The sequence below is a fragment of the Pelodiscus sinensis genome, chromosome 19 (genome assembly GCF_049634645.1).
Source record: "Pelodiscus sinensis isolate JC-2024 chromosome 19, ASM4963464v1, whole genome shotgun sequence".
Taxonomy (NCBI): domain Eukaryota; kingdom Metazoa; phylum Chordata; order Testudines; family Trionychidae; genus Pelodiscus; species Pelodiscus sinensis.
In genome coordinates, this window is record NC_134729.1 from 23,536,669 (window position 1) to 23,558,128 (window position 21,460).

At 53.1% G+C, this 21,460-nt stretch overlaps 1 protein-coding gene across 17 annotated transcripts in view; it reads right to left on the reverse strand.

The window, feature by feature from the left end:
- The window catches only part of PTPRS (protein tyrosine phosphatase receptor type S), a 279,600-nt gene that overhangs the window by 43,932 nt on the left and 214,208 nt on the right, over nt 1-21,460 (reverse strand). For 12 of the 17 annotated variants that reach the window (XM_075903072.1, XM_075903067.1, XM_075903074.1 and 9 more), the window contains 8 exons: nt 19,499-20,080; nt 18,335-18,468; nt 18,005-18,149; nt 12,038-12,343; nt 9,898-10,091; nt 8,819-8,845; nt 5,825-5,942; nt 488-1,078 (listed from right to left, as the gene is read on the reverse strand). In XM_075903072.1, coding sequence (XP_075759187.1) covers nt 488-1,078; nt 5,825-5,942; nt 8,819-8,845; nt 9,898-10,091; nt 12,038-12,343; nt 18,005-18,149; nt 18,335-18,468; nt 19,499-20,080 — 2,097 coding nt within the window. The remainder of the gene's footprint in view (nt 1-487; nt 1,079-5,824; nt 5,943-8,818; nt 8,846-9,897; nt 10,092-12,037; nt 12,344-18,004; nt 18,150-18,334; nt 18,469-19,498; nt 20,081-21,460) is intronic. The other 5 variants (XM_075903075.1, XM_075903082.1, XM_075903080.1 and 2 more) reach the window with 2 other exon arrangements.

A 21,460-nucleotide genomic window follows, 5' to 3' on the forward strand; every position in this document is an offset into this window, starting at 1 on the left:
GAAGGGCCTGCTCCCTCTTCCACACTCTGCTTGGGTTTTGCCAGAGTCCCATATCCAAAGCCCCTTCCCATGCCCGACCCTAGCCTAACCCAGGGGGAGGGTCTCTGCCCAAAGACCCCTGAAATGCTGGGTGCCTGAGCAGCTCCTTCGGAGAACAAGGCTCTGGATGTCTGAGCATGCTCGGCCGAGGGCGAGCCCCTGCCGGGTTTGCGTTTGGCATCTGGCTGCGTGGCGGCTTGCGAAAGCTAAAGAAAAGGCTCATCCCACCTGTGAGAGAGGCTGGCCTGCCCCGGTGGCCAGTCAGGAGGGCGCCTGGACTTAACTTGGAAGGAAGCAGTAAAAGGGACTTACCTGGCGAAGGCAGAGAGACCAAGCACTTTGCATTTACTCACCAGCCCGTCCTAGGCTGGCTGGAGCACCCCGGCTCTCTGCCTCCAGGTGCCAGCCCCGGTTACAAGGAGAGAGAGGAGAAACCGGTAAGTCCTACCTTGATCCAGTAGGAACGTCCGATACTGGACAGTCGGGCTGTATGGCCCGGGCCCTTTACTGGTGTGAGCCCGGATTTTAACGTCGTAGGCGGTGTTGGGTTTGAGGCCGTTGAGCGTGTATGAGTTCTCAAGGGAGGGGGACAGGTCTTTTTCCAAGGGGTTGCCGGGGGAACCAGCTTCCCGATAGGCCACAGTGTACTTGACAATGGCTCCGTTCCTCTCGGCCAGCACGGGGGGCAGCCAGCTGAACTGGACTGACATGGAGGTGATGTTGCTCGCCTCAAGGATTTGGGGGTAACCTTTGGGGATGTCTTCGGGGATGGTTAACTCCTGCACAGCCTCCTCCCCAAAGCCAGCCCGGCTTTTCACAGCCAGCTTGAAAAGGTAAGTGGCGCCTTTGTGGATGTTGGTGGCGATGTACTTATCCTCCTGGACCGTGAACTCCAAGGTGGATAGGGGGTCGATGTCCTGGCGACCGAACTGGAGCCGGTAGCCCATGACCTGGCCCTCGGCTTCCAAGGGAGGCTCCCATTTCACCAGGAGAGAATTCTCCTGAGTCTGATGCACGGACAGGATGGGCTTCCCTGGAACTGGGAGAGAACAGAAGAGAAGAGACGAGCTCAGTCCTGCACCAGCTTTTCTCCTCACACAGGGGCACTGGAAATGGGGAAGCTGGGTGAAGGGGCCAGAGGGCAGAGCTGTCTAACACAGCAGGCCTGGCTTCCCTGGGCTCAGCTGCTCACTTGCTGAGTGACTTGCCCAAGGCCACCTGAACCAAGACTTCTGAGAGGCCACTGATTTTGGGGTGCCCTGTTAAAGACATTTTCAGGCCAGGCACCCTCAGCTCTCACTGACTCCCAGTTGCCCTGTAAATCAGGCCCCCAGTGTCTTGAGCTGGGTTCCCAAAATAAATGGCCACTGTCAAAAGCATCTATCTAGGCCTCCCTGGGCCTGTGTCTGACAAGGGAGTGTTAGGGTTTGCACACCTTACAGGAAGCCTTGTGAAGGTGAAGGGGTTAATATTCCAACAGCACTTAGAGCCATGGATGCCAAGCACTGGATGGACCACCCTGCTCTCCCAGGAGATGTGACTAGGTAACTCCAGCCTGAGAACTTCCCCAAAGTAATTCCTAAAACAGGTCTCTTCAGAAAACATCCCCTCTTGATTTGAAAGCTGTCAGGAATGATGAATTCTTCCCAACCCTGGGGAAAACTGTTCCAGTCGTTAATTACGCACCCTTAAAATTTACACCTTGTTTTCAGTCTGGATTTGCAAGGTTTCAGTTTAGGAAAGGAAACATACTATTGAAGTGCTAAGCTCTACTCCAGAAACAGGCTTAGACATACCATTCTGATACTTTAACCCCACTCCCTCCAAAATCTTCTGCCGCAAGATCCCATGGTGAGTTCAGACCCCAGGATACAGCCTCTGGTTGTGATCACCAGACATGACTGCCTCTCAGAGATGGGAAGAAGGAACCCAGGAGTCCTGTCTCCCAGCCACCTGCTATAGCCACTAGACAGCACTGCCCATGCAGAAAAACAGGGCAGGGACAGACGGGAGCAGACTGCAAAGCACAGCATGGCTGAAGGTGACATAATGAAGAAGGGGAAAGCAGAGTTTCTGGGCAGCCTGGGGTCCCAAGCAGCAGGCACGAGGACAACTGAAGTGAGTTTGGCAACCGCCTGATCACCCAGCTGGGAAAAGGAAGATGGGGGTAAATGGGGACTGGAAACAGACCCCAGGATATGGGGGAAGAGGAGGAGAGGCGAGTCCGTCTACACAGTTCAGTTTTTCCCTTCTTAGACCACAGGGACAGCATTCTGAGCCAGCTCCCTCTGCAATCTGCGGGAGTTTGGTGATGCCCCTGCCTAACGAGCCCTGTCCCTGCCTGAATGCTCAATGAGCTAATGGCCAGGGTTTGATTACATATGCAGGCCCCGGGGGTTACTGGAGCCCTTGGGAGGAGGGAGAGGGGGAGGGGGAGAGCAGGGCATTAATTCCGGCAGCTCATGCGTCGTTTACACTCACTCCACTCTATTAAAGATCTAATTTCCTTCTCTCTCCTGGTTGAGGAAAGTGGAAGGAGAAGGCTGGAGGGAAGGAAACGGGGGTCTGGGAGAAACACAAACCAGCTCAGAAGTCTGGCTGGGGGCATGCAGGTGAAGGACAGGACAGGGCAGTATGGGAAGCGTGTGTGTGTATACATACACGCAGAGACCCTGGTAGCACCCGAGGACACCAGGGAAGCTTGCTTGGTTGGAAGCAAAAGCCCCAACATGTGAACACCCTGGAACAAATGTTTTATTCATTTCAAATAACTGGAGAATGGCTGGTGAATGCTGCTGGGAAAACCTCCTTTGGAAACACTTAAACACAATGTTATTACAGAGAAAAACAATGCCATTATCTTTATGTCTCCGTTTTTATCACAAACATTACTATAATCAGCCAAGCCTAGAAATATTACATTTGCACCACAAATATAATTTGGAGGGGGGCGGGGAAGGAAAGGGGGAAAAAGTGTTTTATTTTGCAATTGGGTTGGATGTGAAAGGAGAAAATTGGATATATTACAGTATTTAAATTCAGCCCCTATCCCTGAATGATAAAGAAAGAAATCTCTCCTCTCGGAAGGTGTATTGACTCAATAGTGGAAAGAGATAAGAGCGTTTCAGAGCTATTTGAAAGATTTTTTTTTTAAATAGCTATTTCAAGTTGGGGGAAATTGAGTTTTGGGAAATAGCTGCTGTGCTGGGAAAAAACACATCTTGGTGACTGATGCACCTATGCCGCAAATTCTAATGGGAGAGATGAGGAAGAATGACAAGACAGAGGGGATGAGTGACACAGGACAAGGGGGAAGGCTGCAGAAAAGAAAACAAAAAGGGAAGAGAGATGAGTGAAAGCGAGAGAGAGAGTGAGGGAGAAAGGCAAAGAGGCAGGAAAGAACGGAAAGGCGGAATCGAGGCAGAGTGAAAGGATAAAGAGAAGAAATGCTAGGAAGGGGTGTGCCAGGTGGGACTGAAATGACGCTGGAAGGAGTGAGGTGCAGATGCCAGCTGGTTTCCTGTTGGCATCTGAATGAAGTTTGATTAAGTATCTGGGGGATTTGTGCCACATGGGTTTGTCCTCTTAAGCACTGGGACCATCTCCAGCTGGGCAAGAAAGGCTGCATTAAAGGGGAAGGTGCCAATGCTCCAACCCCAGCGCTCACTGGGGAAGGATGCATGGAAAGGGCGCCACGAGACAGGCTGCTGTCCTTTCCAGTGCAGACCAGGATGCCAGATTCCTGGCTGTGCCGCTCCCTAGGCTGCGGCTCTGCCTTGGCGCTGGTGCCGTGGGGGTGCCCAGGCTGATCACGCCACATTTGAGCAGGGGCCTTTGGCCGCCGGAGTGGCAGCTCACCACATGTCCAGGGGCACGTGATCTCAGCCCTGCGCTGCGAAGAAAAGGAAGGGGAAGAAAATGCAGCAAGAAAAGAGAGACGAAGGAAATGGAGAGGGGAGAAAACCACTGCCGGGAGTGACGGCGAGGACATGGAGCGCGGGGAGCAATAAGAGCGGAGGGAGAGACAGAGATAAATGTGATCCCTCGGCCGGGCCTGAGACGCGCCGGGAAGGTGGGTTTCAAAGGTCAATTGTGGTCTGGGTGCTGCAGTTTACCCCTCCCCACATTAAAGCTTTCAGTTGCTGCAGAGCGGAGGGGAGCTGCCCAGCGGAGGAGGCACTGCGGCAGCGCTGCCCACGGGATGCCTTTGTTTCCCAGTGCAGCAGCGAGGGTCAGGGGAACGACGAGAGCCCTGCTCCCGCAGGGGCTTCGGTCTTTCCTCTGCTCCGGCCCTGCATCCTCGCCGCGACCCCATTGCTTTGTGCTGCGCCCCTGAGCAGCTCTGCCACAAGGAATAAGTCAAAGGGACGAAGGAATTGTGGTTTGGGAGGGCGGCTGTCAGAGCCTGGGCCCTGGCGATCAGCCTAGCAAAGGTCACTGCTGTCTGTTCTGCCTTCCCCGGCGCTAAGAGCGGAGGGCCTCAGCAGACCCCTCTGCTGTTTGCCAGTCTCCATTCACTGCATGGGCTGCCCAGCCTGGCGCCCAGCAGCTGCTCGCTGCACGGTTGTGCGGAGGATCCCAGTTGGGGTCCATTTCCCTAAGTGTGGGAGCACTTCGGACACTGGATCCCCAGTGCTGGGGCAGTAGCGACAGGCCTGGTCAGTGCACAGAAGATGATCCCTCTGGTCAGCAGGACCCCCCTTCCAGGCTGGAAGCAGAGCTCCAGGGAGCATCAGCGGAGATGACCCTCGAGGCTCTGAGGACCGCTGGCCTCCCAGTCAGCCCACAGCACACTCCAGTGTTGTGCCAGGAAAGGGTTTAGGGACTTTTAGATCAACACCTGTTGATCTTGTATGAGACAGGAGAGGACTTTCCCTTCCCAGCTCGTGCCCCTGGCTACCGTTCCCCCTCCTCCCCGTACTGGGGTGTTCCAGCCTCTCCTCGCCTTCTCAGCTGACAATAGTTTCCATCCCACAGCACTTGCCACTAGAACATTTTCTGGCCTTTGCTTTCAGACCCTCGTGGCTGGCTGGCTCGGGTCCCAAGCGGGAGGGGACGTTCTGAACTCCAGACGAGCCCGGCGATGCTACAGAGCTATCTCCTTCCTAACTTACTGGCTTCCATGCTGCCGCCAGGCTGGCTCTGACCTCTGGCCCGTTCTCCACTGGGAGAGAGCTGTTGATCTCGTAGGCAGAGTGGAAAGGTGACCCACATCCCTCGGGCTCCAGGCTTTCCTCCCACTAAACGTTACTCAAGTACCCCCACCCTGGGGCATCAGCAGGCCCTACAGTCTCCCCTGTTCCCAGCCCAGAAGTCTACACCACTCCTCCAGCATGGTACAAGCTGGACTGGATTAAAGCTTCCCTTTAGCAGCAGGGTGGTTTGAGGGGGTGGGAGTCCTTAGCTGTACTGGGGGTGGGGCATCTCCGGTATAGGAGCTTGGGAGGTGTAATGCGTTGGGCGGGAGGATGGGGAGTTCTCTGGCTTAGAGGACCAGGGAGTGTCAGACTCTGGGAATCTTCCGCTTAGCTGGTGGGAGGTCCTCAGGGGCCGGGGCCAGGGCATGGTGAGCGGAGGGGTCTCCGCAGTACTGGGGCAGAAGGCTGTCCACGGGGGACCAGGCTGCCAGCGTTGGACTGGAGAAATCGCTCCTCTCCTAATGACGTCGGGAGATGTGACGTGCTGCACAGGCAGGAAAGTGTTTCTTCAGTTCTGGGCCGGCCGGTGGCGGTGGGCAGGGCGAAGAGCTCCAAAGGGCAGGGCTGGGGAGGGGAGAGCGTCTCACCTGCACCCTTGGTCGTGACCAGTTTGGGTTTGCTGCGGGCGCCGTCCCCCTTCATGGTGTAGGCCGCCACTGTGATGGAGTAGGAGGTCTCGGGCTGGAGCCCAGCAATGATCATTTCCTGTTTGCAAGATCCCAAAGAGAGAAAGAGGTTTGGCTTTGGTTTGAAACCCACAGCTTGTTCTCTTGCAGGAGCGTCAGCCCTCTCGGCATGCGGGAACGTTCACCAACACTGAAAACGCAAGGCAGCGCTGGGAAAAACACGGAGATGGGGTGGAGGGAAGCTCTTCGCTAGGAAACAACCGCCCCAGCTGGGATCAGAGTGGGCCTCCGCAGGGACCTGGATGAAACGCATGCTCTCAAATCCCCCTGAACGCAGCCCCTATCTCAACACAAACCGGTTCAGCCATCAACACACGGCCGGGCTCTTCAAAGCTTCCCGCTCTCCCACACAGTCTCAGAGGAGGGCTCCGTGGCTTCAAGGAGATTAAACTCCCTCCCCCACACCCACCGGGAAGAGAGGGTTTTTTCTATAAATCGCCTTCCATAACAGTTAAGGGATTGCTTTAATGCTAACTGCTTGGCGACATTTGCTGCCTGCACGCTGGCATGCTGTGCTACTTTCCCAACACACTCCCCATTCTCTATCGCTCTCACCACACCTGGCTCCCAAGAGCTTTGGTTATAAAGCTGGACTCTTGGCAGTCAAGTATTCTGTCCTTCAAAGACTGTTATAACAGGAACGCCCGTGTTAAATCAAACAGGATAGGGACATGCACGACAGGGTTTCCCCCAGAGCCCTGCATGGGAGGGGGAAGGGAACCTTTCATGTGTTTGATCTCCCTTCCTCTCCAAAGTCGAGGCCCCAGGCTAGCACGTGGGAAAAATTGACTGCTCCTAAGAACATCTGTACTGCCCAAAGCGGGGCAGGTAGTGAGAGAGTGGACCTTAAAAACAACATGCTGCTGCGGAGGAGGGATGGCTCAGTGGTTGGGGCCCTAGCTTATGACTTAGGGCCCTACTGAATTAACGGCCATGAAAATCGTGTCATGAACTGCTGAAATCTCATCTCCCACTGTGAAATCTGGTCTATTGTGTGCTTTCCCCCATGCTATTTGGATTTCATGGGAGACCAGCATTTCTCCAGTTGCGGGTTCTAACCCAAAAGGGGATTGGAGGGGGGAGGGGGGAGGTCGCAAGATTATTTTAGGCAGAGAATCCTCTTATTGAGAACTGTATTTCGGTATTGCCTTCAGAGCTGGGCGGCTGGAGAGCAGCCACTGTTGGGCGGGCTCAGCTCTGACGGCAAAGCCCTGTCAGCAGCAGTGTGGAAGTAAGGGTGACAATACCATACGATGCCACCCTTCCTTCTGCCTTGCTGTTGGTGGTGGCTTTGCCTGCAGAGCTGGGCTCCCTGTCAGCAGCCACCACTCTCCTGCTGCCCAGCTCTGAAGGCAGCGCTGCCGCAAGCAGCAGTGCAGAAGTAAGGGTAGCCACGCCTTTACCCCCCTACAAGAGCTTTATTGCAGTGTAGATGTACCTCTAGGGTCTGTCTACACTGCAGCTGGGAATGTGCTTCCCAGCTCGGGGAGATAGGCCCGTGGTAACTTGGCTCCAGTGCTTGTGCCAAAAACAGCCATGTAGCCAGAGTTAGCATGGGCAGCAGCTTGTGTTAGCTGAGCAGAATCCCACCAGGACCCCTGGGGCTTTTCTCGGGAGGGGAGTCCATACTACCCCTCGTTACACCCGAGCACAGCTAGCATGGCTGTCTAGTGATAGACGTACCCTTAATGTAGACATACCCTACATCTGCACTGCAGTTATAAACTGTGGCTGCTGCTTGCCAGCTGACCCAGGCTTGCAGGGCTCAGGCTAGGGGACATTTAACTCTGGTACAGATGTTTGAGCTGGGGGTGCAACCAAGTTTTGGTGTCCTCCCACCGTGCAGAGTCCTACAGTCTGGGCTCCAGCCTGAGCTCAATCATCTACAGCACAATTAAACAGCCCCGTGGCCTGAGCCAGCTGGCACACGCCAGCCACGGGTTTTTAACGGCAGCGGAGACAGACCCTGTGTTCCCCATCTGTACAAGGAGAGAAAGAGCAACACCCTGCCTCATGGGGGCGTGGTCAGGATAAATGCCTTCCAGGGTGTGATGCTCTCATGAGAAGTGCTGGATGAGAGCCACGCAGTCTTATCAGAAATCAAGATCTCAGCCTTAGTGCCTTTATTCTAGTAGCCGAATTCTCAGTCCCGGCTAGCCCAAGTGAGGAACGCCTTCCCCATGATGTTGTGGCTACAGTCACTGTCAAAATCCCATCGGCATTCAAACGGCAGGAGTAAATGGCCATGCGAGGTGTGTCTAGCACCACAGCTGGAAGCAAGTACCCTAGCCCAGAAGCACAGACTCACGCCAGCTCCGCTGGAGCCAGTGCATCCACTAAGGACCAAGGGATCGGGTGGGCAAACTCTACCCTTGCTGTGAGGAATGCTCCCAAGTTGGATTTAAGGTCCAGCCACTTGTGAGTCGCTAGGGCTACGTGAGTGCTTTGCACCAGTGAACAGCTGGGAACCTCAGCTTTCTAATGGCACCAAGTACTCACATTCAAGTCCAGATGGTTTAGCAGCTTTTGCACTATTAGCCTCTTCCCGGACCAGGTCCAGATATAGTTGCAGATCTTGCACCCAGCAGCCCATCTTTAAACATGAAGCTTGCTTAGCCCGGTCCCACTTCAATGTCCAAATTGCTTCCACTGTTGAGAAGCAGCTGACTCGGCTTTCCCTAAGAGCTCGGGGGGGAACCTTGCGGTATCGCCACGTACTGGGGCACTGTGAAGCGTACAGATCGGGGTGCGGAACGATGCATAGGAACAGCGTAACAGGCTTGAAAATAGACAGACTAGCACTGAGGAAAAAGGAAGGGACAATGTCACACCACAAATGTAGAGGGTGCAAGGGACAGGACAGAACCAGGACCAGGCAGGAAGCATTTTACTTACATATTCAGCAGTGTCATCTGTTTCCCACTGAGCAGAGAACAAGAGAGGATTTGCAAGTGAGATCACAAAAGGGAGAAGAGGGGAGAGAGCGAGCGAGCATGAGGAAGAAGTCCCCAGGCAAGTGGCTACTGAAGGTTGGAGGTTACTGGGCCAAGGTGAAGGAAGAAGCAGAAGGGGAGAGGTTAGTAGATTCTGTAGCCCACTCGGCTTGGTTTAAAGGAATGGAGCCCAGACTTGAGCCTCCCAGAAATGGGAAGGACAGAGCCTACTTATCCCCGTGTCAGGAGAACGGTTCACACTCTTCCTCAACCGCTACAGGCCGGAAACGGGAATGAACCGAAAATGGCAAGGCCCTCGTTTGCCAGCACGCTGGGTCTCATCTGTGATGTATTTGAGAGTTTGTCTGTCTGTGGGCAAGTGAGCGAGTCTGTCTGTCTGTTTGGTCAACAACTCCCCCCAACGGTACGAGCTAGGACCACCAAATTCGGCACACAGCTTCCTCTTATAACTTAAAGCAAGGTCAGGGTTTGGTTATGGGGGAATGAAGCTCTCCCCTATGCATACAGGGATGCATAAAACCATAGAGAAAAAAGGAATCATCAGGCAGGTGAAAGCCCGTCCAACACTGCCCCAGCCCGGAGCCTTCCACCCCCAGATGCCCTTTAGGGTGGGGGAAGGCTGAAACTCTCCCTCCGCCCCCGATTCGTACGGAGACATTGCTGCCTGTTCCCCTTCGTCAGGGAGGGGAAAGAGCCCTGGCTGCTCCATTCCTCACTCCATTCCTCACTATGCACCCCTCCCCCGGCTGTGGCTGCCGGAGCTGCAGTGGCCATGAAGCTGCATGGTGCTTTTCACCTGGCCCCAAGCTGCTGCGGTGGGAGGGGGCTGGGGTTGTCCTCTCTCCCTGGGGCAGCCTGCATCCTGAACCCCCTCTCCCCAGCCCAGAGCAATGATTGAAATGAAGAAAAACAACGATTAATTGGGTTAAGGGCCCGGGCAACTCCAGGTCAATCTTTTATAACCGAAACACCTTCCCCACCAAGCTCCATGGGCGAGGAACAGCGGCAAAAAGTCCTCACCTGGGCATCCGCCAACATGACGTCCTTGATCTGGGGCAACCCCTTGGCCTCGCCATTCTCCATGCGCACGTAGTGGACCTGATAGCCACGGATCTGCCCGTGCTGGCGGTTCTGGACTGGAGAACGCCAGAACACTTGGATGGCCGTTGAGTTCAGAACTTCCACCTCCACTTTACGAGGTGGGGCACTGGGCACTGTGGGGAGGGAGAGAGAAGGGAGTGCAGGCATTATGAGTTAGCGCCGGATGCCCATCCGAGTTGCAAGGAGCAGGCACATACTCCATCTAGAGCCTTGCAAGCGGGCTGAGAGTCAGACTTGGGGAAGGCCACCACATCTGCCATGGGCTTTCAGGCTCTGTGGGGTGAGCAGGCAGTGTCTGGACCACTGCAGCATAGCTCTGTGGGCTGCACGCATGAAGCTCGATCTTCCCTCCATGAACGCCTTGTTCAGGCCTGCCTGCCTGGCAGGAGCTATACCGTTCTGGGGCAAGCCTGATTTCTGAGGAGCTAGCCATGGAAAACACTGGCTCTGTTGGTTTCACGCACGGGGGAGAACTGAACCAGCCCGTTCAAGCCCTCCTCTCGCTGGCATTTAAATGCATCTGGTATTCAGCAGCAGCAAACTGACCTCAGGGCATGGAACAGAACTGGGAGGGAAAGGGAATTTGGCACAAACAGGTTAGGGAAGCCTGGCCAGGACAACACTGCAGCTCTGTCTCCCAGGCGTGCCAGAATAGGGGGGTGGTCGGGATGCAGGGCCAGGGGCTATGGCCCTCAAACCTTTACCGGCTGTAAGAGCAAGGGACAGAGAGGGAGTGGTGAGGATTGAGTGGGGGGCATGACCTTGAGGGAAGGGGTGGTGCAGGGGCAGGCCTCAGGGGTGGGCTAGCCGGGCAGCCGTATTAACCCCCGCAGCAACGGCCAGCAGCGCCCTTCCCCCCGCGGCCACAGGGCCCAGCACAGTTAGGTGCAGCCTGCCCTGGGCGGCCCCGGGCTGCGCGCCATCGGCGGTGGCTGGGCTGACTGGGCAGCGCATGCGCCGTGCGTCCACCCACGGGCTCCGGGGGTGGGCCCGCACATGCGCCGTGCGCCCGGAGGCAGGGCCGTGCGCCCCAGGGGTGGTGCCGCGTGCCTGGGGCCAGGGGCGCCAAAATGACTCGGGCTGGGCCTGGTGGTGGCTATAGGGCTGGACCTCAGAGAAAGGAAATGGCCTCAGGAGATGGCACCAAGAGGTGAGGCCATGGTTTGGGCACCTGAGGCCTCCCCATTTTCGGGTGCTTCTGCAGTTCCTGCTGTCTCCTATTGCTCTAAGCAAGGTATTACTTCCATCAGTGGGTATTGTGTTAGGATACACGCAGAGGGACAGGCAAATGGGAGAGCTGATAAAAAGGCCTGCAATGGAAAAGAACATTGGACGTGGGTCCTTCTTTGCTTCTTTGTGATGGAGGAAGAAAGTCCAGAAAGGTTTTGTTGGTTTTTAGATTGTTTCCCCTTTTGTGTGTGCTTTCGTTTACCTAAGAACTAACAGTTAAATCAAGTCCTTTCTGTTCTTGCTTAAGATCTCCTCAGAAGAACCAGAGAACTGGAATACAAGCACTCTCCGTTCTTACATGGAGGGGCTGCGGTGTTAATCCTTCAACAAAAAGCTCCTTTCTCCTGTTTCTTAGGTTTTTGAATTAAATTTGTCTTAACAACAAGGATGGGAGGAAAGGAGCCCTCTCATATTTTTAAGTACGTCCGGCTACAAATCTTGTCCACTCGTAACGTCTCAGATTCTATGTTCTGTGAGGTCATAATTCAGCTAGCTCTTCAGCCTGCCCTAGAACTCCCTGGGGAAAGCAGTGTGGACAAGACCGGAATGCTTGGTTATTTAAAAAGAAAATAGATAAATAAAGCAGGAAAAGAAAGCCACAGAAAGCCTGATTTTCAGAGGGGCTGATCAGAGCCATGTTTGTGGCAAGATGGGTGAGGAAATGTGGGGTGTGGAGCCAGGAGGACTCTGCAGGGCTTCTTTGTGCATCAAAAAGCAGCAACAAAAGGGACCCAAAAATCCAGCGTCTTTTCCTTTGCAGGGAAGTCTCCTCAGTCAGGTATTTGTGGGGGGCTCAGGAGGAAAGGAGACCAAAAAGAGATGGAATTACCATCTTCATCTGTTCGGATGACGATTGGCGAGCTCTCTGGGCCCGGCCCCACCTCCGTGTGCGCCACCACGGTGATGCGATATTCTGTCCACTTTTCCAGCTGTTCCAGGAGGATCTGATTGGTGGTTGGGGGGATATCATTCACCTCCTTATGGTCCGTGTCCTCAGAGTCCAGAGCTCGATAATGGACGCTGTATCCAGCCAGGACACCATTTTGGCTCTCGGCCGGCGGAGGCCGCCAACTTACCAGAATGGCGGTGGATCTGGTGCTGACGCATTTTATGTCTTGAGGGGGGGCAGACGGTTCTATGAGGGGGAAAATTCAGGGGGGAAGGGAAGAAGGGGAAAAAACAAAAGATGGGAAAGATAAAAAAAATAAAAGAAAATGGTAACAAAAAGTCTAAAATAAAACGTACAAAAAATTTGGTTTAGGAAGATAAATTAAAAAGAAGAGAGGGTTGTTTTTGTTTTTGTTTTTAAATAAAGGCAATAGAAATGAAACGGGCATTGGAACATAAATGTTACAAAGCAAAGGAATAAAACACAGAGCGGGCTAGCACAGGATTTCCTGCATTTTCAGCTATGGGTAGCTAAAACTGAGCAACCAGCCCTTCCCTTCCCTCCTTGGATGGGGCAACTTTTATCTCCTGTTTTTAAAGATGTTGTGCGAACTTCGGTACAACTCAAAGCAAGTTATGCTTCTGATGAGCTGGCAAAGTTGCATGAAGCCAAAGATTTTTAACTTGGCTTCCTAACACCAAGATTTGCAGAAAGCACTGACTGGGGATCTGATTTTCAAAGATATTTAGATATCTAAGGCCTTGTCTACACTTAACCCAGAGATCGGTGCTGCAGGGATTGATCTCCTGAGGATCCATTTAGCAGGTTTGGTAAAGATGCACTCAATTGACGGCTGATTGTGCTCCGATTGACTCTGGTACTGCACTGGAGAGAGAGGAGTCGACGGGAGATTTCTCCCATCAACTCCCTGCAGTGGAGATGTCGCGGTAACTCAAACTTAATATCTGAGTTCGACATTGCCCCCTAGTATAGATCTGCTTTCGATAATCTTGCTAAGCACCCATCTGCATCTTTAGGCCAGGTCTACACTGAAATTAAGTGCCTCCTAGGTGCTCCATTAGGCACCTACCTGAATCTAAATACCTTTGCAAATCTGACCCTAGGAGCTTGGATTTCCAGAGGGCGCGTTCTTGGCACTTTCTGAAAAACAAAATGTGTCTCTGGTTGGAAAATCAGAGCCCTAAAGCCATAGTTAGGCACCTCAATTTGACAAAACTCACCTTAAATTCCCTGTGCCCGTGTGTTATCATCTATAAACCCAATAAGGGCTCGTGATGCACATGTGGGCATGGGCTGGTAAATTTGCAAATCAAGGCTGTCAATGTGCTCTAAGCTAATAAACCACACCTCACTACATAGATTTTCAGCCCCTGATTGAAGTGTGCTTGCAAAACTCCAGAGGCCAGTTAGGATGAATACATATACCCTGGTTTCCATGTGAAGGGGGGGGGGGCTATCATTTGTGTAGTGCCTTCCCTTCACTTTGCTTGGATAGTGAAAAGAGACTCATCAGTTTCACTTCTGTGCATACAGTTCCGTTTCCTTTCTAGGTTTCAGGTACTGTTGTGTTTGCATTGCAAACTTTACAGTATATGGGAGTTTAAAAAATGCTGATTTTCACATATTTGTTAATTTAATATAAACTCTTCTAATAAGATTAGGTTTTGTCAGATCTTTTCTCTTTCCTGCACCGAATACCTTAAGTTTGGGCCTAAACTGCCTTCATAGAGCTCCTTTAACAAAACAATTAATGTTTTCCCCAGTTCACTCCTTTGCATCGATAAAAGGAGATTTCTAGGCAGTGACCAGGCAAAGTTCTAGTCCTAACGGTGATGATCTCCAGTACCTGGCTAGCCACGCCAAATAATAGAAAACATGTCAAACAAACAACCAAAGAAATAAACTTGAAACCAAAAATAAATCAATCCATTAATTTTAAAACGAAAGATCTCTTGAAAAGGAAATCATAATAATAAAATAATATTGACTTATAAAATAAATCCTTCCAGAGCGCTCCCAGTCTGTTTACCTACCTTCCAAGCTTCAACTGCTAACTTATAAGACTTTCTTACGAGAGCACAAGAAAAACTCAGCTACAAGGCCAGACCAAGCTCCTGGTGGGTTTCTGAAAACTATTCGCTTTTAGATTTGCCTTTCCTAACAACTACTAGCTCTTCTACACTGGCTAGTCTCCCCCTTCCCCGGCGACCTTGCTGTGGCAGCAGTGACAGACTATCAGCCTGTGATCTCTCTTGTTTCTGACAGTCACCAGCACACAGACTGGTGATCGTGCGGCCAGATTCCCCGTAACTGACTCTTCTCTCCCTGGCCTGACCACTCAAGATGACAAAGGACAGCAAGCTGCTGTGCTGCCCCGGTCTGTGTCTTAGAGGCATCAAAGTCTCTCTGTCATACAGAACTGGAAGACTAAACAGCCTCAGGTGACTCCAGCTACTTGTGCTTTGCACCCAACAGGGCAGCCCCAAGGTGGGGTCAAAAACTGCCTCCACTCCTGCAAACCCAGTTGAAGCCACAAGGGCTGCGAAACCCACTGCAGAGAGGGTCTGACCGGACCTACCCTTTCTGTCCTGAGCCTAAGGCTCCTGACATTCCTAACGAAAGCCCCCATAGGCAGGGCACGGAGCTGGGCCCTGCACTGTTTCCATCAGCGGCGGCGGTGCTTGGCACTGTCTCACTCACCCTCTAAGCTCCAGCATGAGGACCTGTCGCATGTCCCCAGAGCAAGACCTCCTGCCAGGATCATTTGTAGCACTCTCTCAGGTTAAAGGGGAGGCAGGGGTGGGGCCCACCTGTGCCCCACACCGCTCTCAACTGACCGCAGCACCCAGATGAAAACACCCACCACGTGCTGGCCATGCTGGAGGTACGCCCTTGGGAGTTCATGGCACAGTGAGTTTCCTTCACAATCCAGCCCAACCTGCATGGGAATGGGGGGAGGTCTGTGCACGTGCAGCGCACACGACGTGTGTTCCACTTGGCCCAGAGAGCTGTGTGCAGCGGACAAAGCAGCGCCCAGAGCCCACTCCGTGGGCTGGGATCCACCTCTCTACCAAATGTCTTGACTACACAGGGGACTGCCACGCAGCAGGGAGCCCGCTGCGAAGCATGGAACTCGGTGTGCCCACGGATCTCGCTCTCAGCAAGCAAAAGCCTTTTGAGAACTGCTCCCCCACCCGTTCCTCCCCTGGGGCTGCAGGCGTCCCAGGGTGCGTGGGAGCTGCACAGAGACAGGGTGGACTGTATTTGTGAATCAGCTTGAGACCAGCCAGTACTCACCTCAGCTGCATCTTTTACAGGCTTTAAGTTGACTGTCCAAGCCACAAGAATGACCCTTACTGACCTCCTAGGACACAACGTGTTTAACCCTTTAGGTACCGTAGACTTTAGATCATTTTAGTTTCACTCAGAGTCTCTTTGGGGTGAAGAATCAGAGCAACTGACTGGGGAAACATCGCCCTTAGGAAGGAGCAGAGAGGTTAAAACCTCTCCGTTTCCTTTATTACCCATCCCCCACGTCCCCTCACCCCTGCCGCTCTTGTCAGGTGACACCTGCTTTCTACACCAGGAGAAATTTTTGAATAAGGAGGTATTAAGAAACTCTAAGGGCTTCACAGCTAGCTTAGAAAGGGTGACATTGTCTTAGGCCTCCAAGCGTTTGATTTGTTATTTTCCAATCTCTGTCTCTGGTACTTGAAGAGTTAAAACCCAGCTACTTCAAGAAGAAAAAGATACTTTACCTTTAGTTTAATGGATTTTACTTTGGTTATGATGCTCGGGAGAGCCACCCTGACAGGAGATGTAGAGGGGGCTGTGCAGGGGATGCATGCAGGGAGGGGCGGCGGGCCATGCATGCATGTTTGTGACAGCTGAGACCAGTGGGAAAAAAGCCACACAGAACACCACAGCAGGTGGCTGGGGTGGGGGAAAGCTTTGATGTGGCAGAGACAAGATGAGAAACTGCCCAGGCAGCAAGGAGGGAGGGGGAGGGGGGGCGCTGGGAGCTGGCTTCACCAGGGTGAGGGCATGCAGAGAGAGAGAGAGAGAGAGCGTGAGAGAGACAGGAAGGGAGGCAGGCAGGCAGATGGATGGATGGAGAGAAAAAGAGAGCCATGGAGCAGGCCAGGAAGGAGCTGAGCGGAAAAGGAGCTGCAGAGGTAAGACACAAAAGCCTGCCCGAGCCAGAAGGTCTGTGAGCCGAAGGATGCCACCCAGACCGGGGAGAATTGACTTGCTCATCCAGCAGCTGGCCAGGGAAAAACGTTTCACCGCTGTACAAAATGCTGAAAGCTCCCCAGCTGAGGTTCTTAAGAGCATGAAATTCATGAAGCTGATGGCTATCCCTCTACAGAGCAATGGAACAAACCTCGCCTTCTCCTGGGCAACTGCCAGGATAGAAAGATCCCCAGAGAAGTCCCTGCTCCCCTCCCCACGGATCTCCTCTCTTTTTTTGGGAAACCTCCCACATCGCTAGGCCCTACAGCCATTCCCTCACCCCTTCCCTGTGATGCCCAACCCGTCTGGACTGCTTGTATCCACAGAAAAGCCCAGTTTCCAAATCCTCCCCCCACCCAGCCCCATGAACGAAAAGCTCTGGTAAAACAGAAGCAGAGTGTGGGAAAGTTTGACGCCTATTCTCGATCCTTTCGACTCAGCCTTTCATTTCTTGGTGCTGATTAAGTACATCTGGTTCCTTCTATGGGTACTGAACTGGGTCAGCACTGGAACCAGCAAAGCCAGGAAACAATTTATAGAGATAGCGATTTAAAGAAAACACATTTGAAGGAAGGAAGCAAACAGACAAACAAGCAAATCTCTGAATGCACTGGAGGCTTGAGAAAGCCCCAGTAAGAAATTCGGTCTGAAGTAGAAACAGAGACTCCCCTTTCTTCTAGCTCCTGGGTGAGAGAGGGAAGGGGAGCTGACAATTAAAATGGGAAGACGAGGCTGGCCGCGCCGCTCCCACTTGTTAAGGGTTGTGAGCGATGGGAGCTGGCTTGCTCGCTCACACACTAACCGGAGCCATTTCTGAGCTAGTTCTGCTCACGGCTACTCCGAACGGCGGCCGAGGGATTTAGTAGAGATGAGAGGAGACAGAAAACACAAAGAACAGCTGCCACAGCCACTCATGCAGTGAAAAAACACCTCATTTAAAAGCAAAGATCTGTGAAAAGCCCAGGTTGAAATATTGCCGTCCAGGGCTAGTCGTCCCCAGGGCAACAGCGAAGGGAGACAATCCATTAAACTAAAACCAGCACATTTGGGTTATATATACTCCATCCTGGTGTCGTTAACACCCCCCGCTTCCCCCACATTCTCCCTCTCTTCAGCTCTGCCCAACCCCCAGCAGCCTGTCTCCCCAGGCTATGAAATCGCTTACGAACAATGAGGTGAGGCTGCTTTCCCTCAGACGGATGACAATGTTAGTTTTATTAATCACCATCTACCCCCCGGCTAACGAACCTCTTCCAGAGATCTCTCTCAAACCCCTCAGTGTGTCCCTCTCCTCTGCTCAGTTTCTGCTCCTGAACAGACCTTAGCCTCACAGGGGGAGGGAGAAAGCTGTCCTCACTGAACATGCTCAGCACCGAGGCCCGATGGAGCTCGCCCCTCTTGGATGGGGAGAGCTAACTTGTGCCCTGGCCCCAGGCCCGCCCACCCCTTAGCTGTCTAGGTCAGTGAGGGAGGTGGTGGTGGGGTCCATAAGTACCAAGAAACCCCCCTCCCCACAAAGTAGCCCAGCCACGCAATCCTCTCCCGTGAGGATGGTGCTGTGAACTCCCCACGGTTCCATACCCCAGTGCCTGCCATCTGTGGCTCCCTGACCGTCTTCCCCTCAGACAAGGCTGGGAAAGGAGAGACACCTACTAGACTGCAGGGTCTGCTCCCTGACCGCCGGGGTGTAGGCCCCCAGGCCCAGAGCCGAGCGGGCAGCCAGCCGGAAGACATACTCAGTGTTGGGCTTCAGACCGTCCACTGTGAACGAGGTCGTCGGATCAAAGGTCTTCAACACCTGGAAGGGGATGGGGGGAGGAAGCAAAAAATAAAAACACAGAGCAGAGACAATCACTGCCACCAAAAGCCCGTCCTATTCTCCACACCTCTCAGCCACTCCAGCTAAGGGGGGGTCCTGCCATTCTGCAGGGGAAAGAGGCACAACCATCAGTCCCCACTGCTGCCCCCCCCCCCAGCACTCACCATCTTGCCATGATCTCCTTCCCTGTAGTCGAGTTCGTACTTCACTATGATCTCCTGCCGGGGAGGGCTCCATGACAGTCGGATGCTGGTCTCCGTCTTGGCTTCTGCTTGGAAGTTCATCGGCTGCCCAGGAACTGCCATAGGCCAAGGAGAAATCCACAAGGCGGGGTTGGACAGAGCGGGGGAGAGAGAGACAGGGTCCAGGTTACTGGGCTATTTAGAAGACTCTGCCCCCTAGGATATATGGTCCTACTTTCCCATCACTCCTGCAGGAAGGCCTGTGTCAGTCCTTACAGGATCCCAGTGTCAGTCACTCTGCAGGGCCAGGGCAGGAAACCATCTACAGCTGCTGGACTCAAGATCAGTGTCCATCATGCCAGGCAGTGTGGGAGGCAGCCCCCTAATCCCTCGAGTGATTTTCTCGGCCTCTCCATGGCTTGGACAGTTCTGGTAACTCTAGCGTAGGGAGAGCGGATTTCCCTGCTGGCTTGCAGGAGTGCAGCGGGAATGAGGTTCCCGATTAGCAGGGGAGGGAGGGTTTGAGTATCTGACAGAGAATGGCACTTTGAGGAACTCAGCCCAAAGTGACGTCATGCCCTCTGTTTGTTCACAGAGCATTCTGGGAAATGACATGCAAAGGAGTACAGCCAGCATCTCACTTGGTTTCTAACACCTTCTGTCACGGGCCTGCTATAACAGGTAGTAGTAGACACAGACAAAATACGGCTCAGCCCTCCTGTAGTCCCTCTAACCAGGGGCTCTCAGCACGCTTTAGGGACACCACACCCTGGGAGGTGAGTATTAGTTAGCCTACATTAGAGGTGGGGAAACCGAGGCACTGTTTTACTGTGATGGGCTTAATGTTACATAGAGGGAGGCAAGGACACAACAGAGGACTTCTATCTCATAGCTGCCTCCTGTAACCACTAGATCACACTGTACCTGACAAGGGCTAGGAACAAAACCCGGGAATTCTGACTCTTGGGTTCTCTGCTCCACTCGCTGGACAGCACTTCCTCCCCAGATGTCTATTTCTGTTTAAGCTGAAGATGATCAGTAAAGAGGAGGAGCTCTGGAGAGAGCCCTGGGCCTGGTGTTATCACTGTACTGTGAGCCAGCTACAGCCGCTCAGTCTGTCTGTGTCTACAGGGGCCCAGAACTTACCTCCTTGCTGTGTTTTGACCTGAATGGGGTCAGAGAGAGGCCCATCTCCCACCGAAGTGAAGGCCAGGACCCGGACAGTGTATGTTTCGTCCTCCAGGAGGCTGCCCACTGTGGTCAGGAGGCTGTCATCCACATTGTGCTTCTGCCAGTTGCTCACCGGCTGGTCCGGCTCCATGGTGTAATACACCCTGTAGCCACGGATTTGCCCGTTGGGCTCCACCGGCTCCTCCCACTGGATGATCATGGTGGTGCTGCTCAGCATCCGTCCTTGGACGCTGCGGGGTGCGCTAGCAGGCGCCTGCTCCCCCGTGCGGGTCACCACGGACTCGCTGGGAGGCCCTTGCCCAATGGTGTTGACGGCAGACACCCAGATCTCATACTCTGAGTTGGGGCTGAGTCCTCCGATGCTGTAGCGTGTGGTGGTGATGTCCTCTTTGATTTGGTAAGGGCCATCCTGACTCTTGGACTTGTACTCGATGACGTAGTAAGACACAGGGTCGGGGTTCCCTGAGTCCCAGGTGATGGTGATGCTGGTTGCCGTGGTTTCTGTTACCACAGGCGTTCCAGGTGCCTTGGGCAGTGCTGAGGGTGGGGAAGAACAAACACTTTAGAACCATATGTTACAACGGTGTCTAATTGGCAAGTTAGGGCTCCAAGAGCTGGCAGCATGGTACAGATCCTGGTAGAGCAAGGCTGTTCAGTAAAATGCTGCTGAAATATTATGAACCTAGTCATGCTCTTTATTACCCTTCTTAAACTGCTCCATCAAAAGGAACCATTCAACGTAACATCTGGATCACTAACATAGAAGACTTCAACTGAACATCTACCAGCTCCCAATGTGCTTGGGAAAACGGGGTTCACACTGTTCCTCTAGATCACAGAAATATCTCTCTTTAACATCACTAGCTGTCCCTAGACCTGGACATCTCTGGCTCTCTCTGTGCCTACAGTACGCAGTCACTGGACAGCTCTCTCTAGAATTAGGCAGTTCTCTCGCAGTCTATAAAGCTGCAAATGAACAAGTTTGCTTGAGTTCCCCATCTCCAAACCCTCAAAATGTGCTCTCCAGACCAGTGATGGACAACCAAGACTAGTGAGTGGCCGCATGAGTGGCCCTCCTTCGTCTCAGTGGGCTGCAAGGTTGAAAGTGATGGGCAACCTGCAGCCCTTTGGAGTTCCACCTGTGGCCTGTGCATCCCCGCTCTGTCCTCCGCCCCCTTGCCTCTCACGCACTGGAGCCCCACACTTACCTACTCTCCCTGCACTTTTGGAGTGTGATGCAAGCTCTGTATCTGGGGCCTAGCCAAATACACGGTCTAGACCACCCCCTGAAGCATGTACTCCAAGCACATGCTTTAGAGTAGACCCAGACCCTTTCTAGTTCTGTCTCCCGATTCAACTTTCATGCCGGAACATACTGCAGCGACTTCCATACAGGAATAGAAAGACAAAGACAAAAGGCAGAAGGTGCCAGCGGGACAATAGGCTCCATATCTGGGGAGGTGGAATATTTGGAGGCAGAAACAATGCATCCCAGCTATCAGCTTTTAGGGTTAATATTAGGAGACAGGAAAAGAATACGAGAGAAGAGAAAAGAAAAGTTTTAATTCAGCCCCAAGCTGCTTTCTGACAGAGACTCAATCTGCCCCCCATGCAAACAGCTCCGGTAGAATTTCCTGCAAGGATTCCCAGGGGTTCCTGTTCCTTGCTATTGTGACAGCACCTTTCCCACATGCTCTGGCCAAGTGGAATCTAGTTTCCATCCATCAAGCATGCCTTTCTCCCTCCCAAATTCTCTTAGGGACGGGGTTTGTGCTCAAAGCAGACATCAACTCGGCACGTCTCCTAACCAAAGGAGTCTGCTGCTCACGCTCCCCCAGCTGAAGAGGGAAGTCTTCAAGCCATACATCTGTGCTCCTCTTGGGAATCACAAGTTTCAAGCTGGGAGGTCCCATGTGC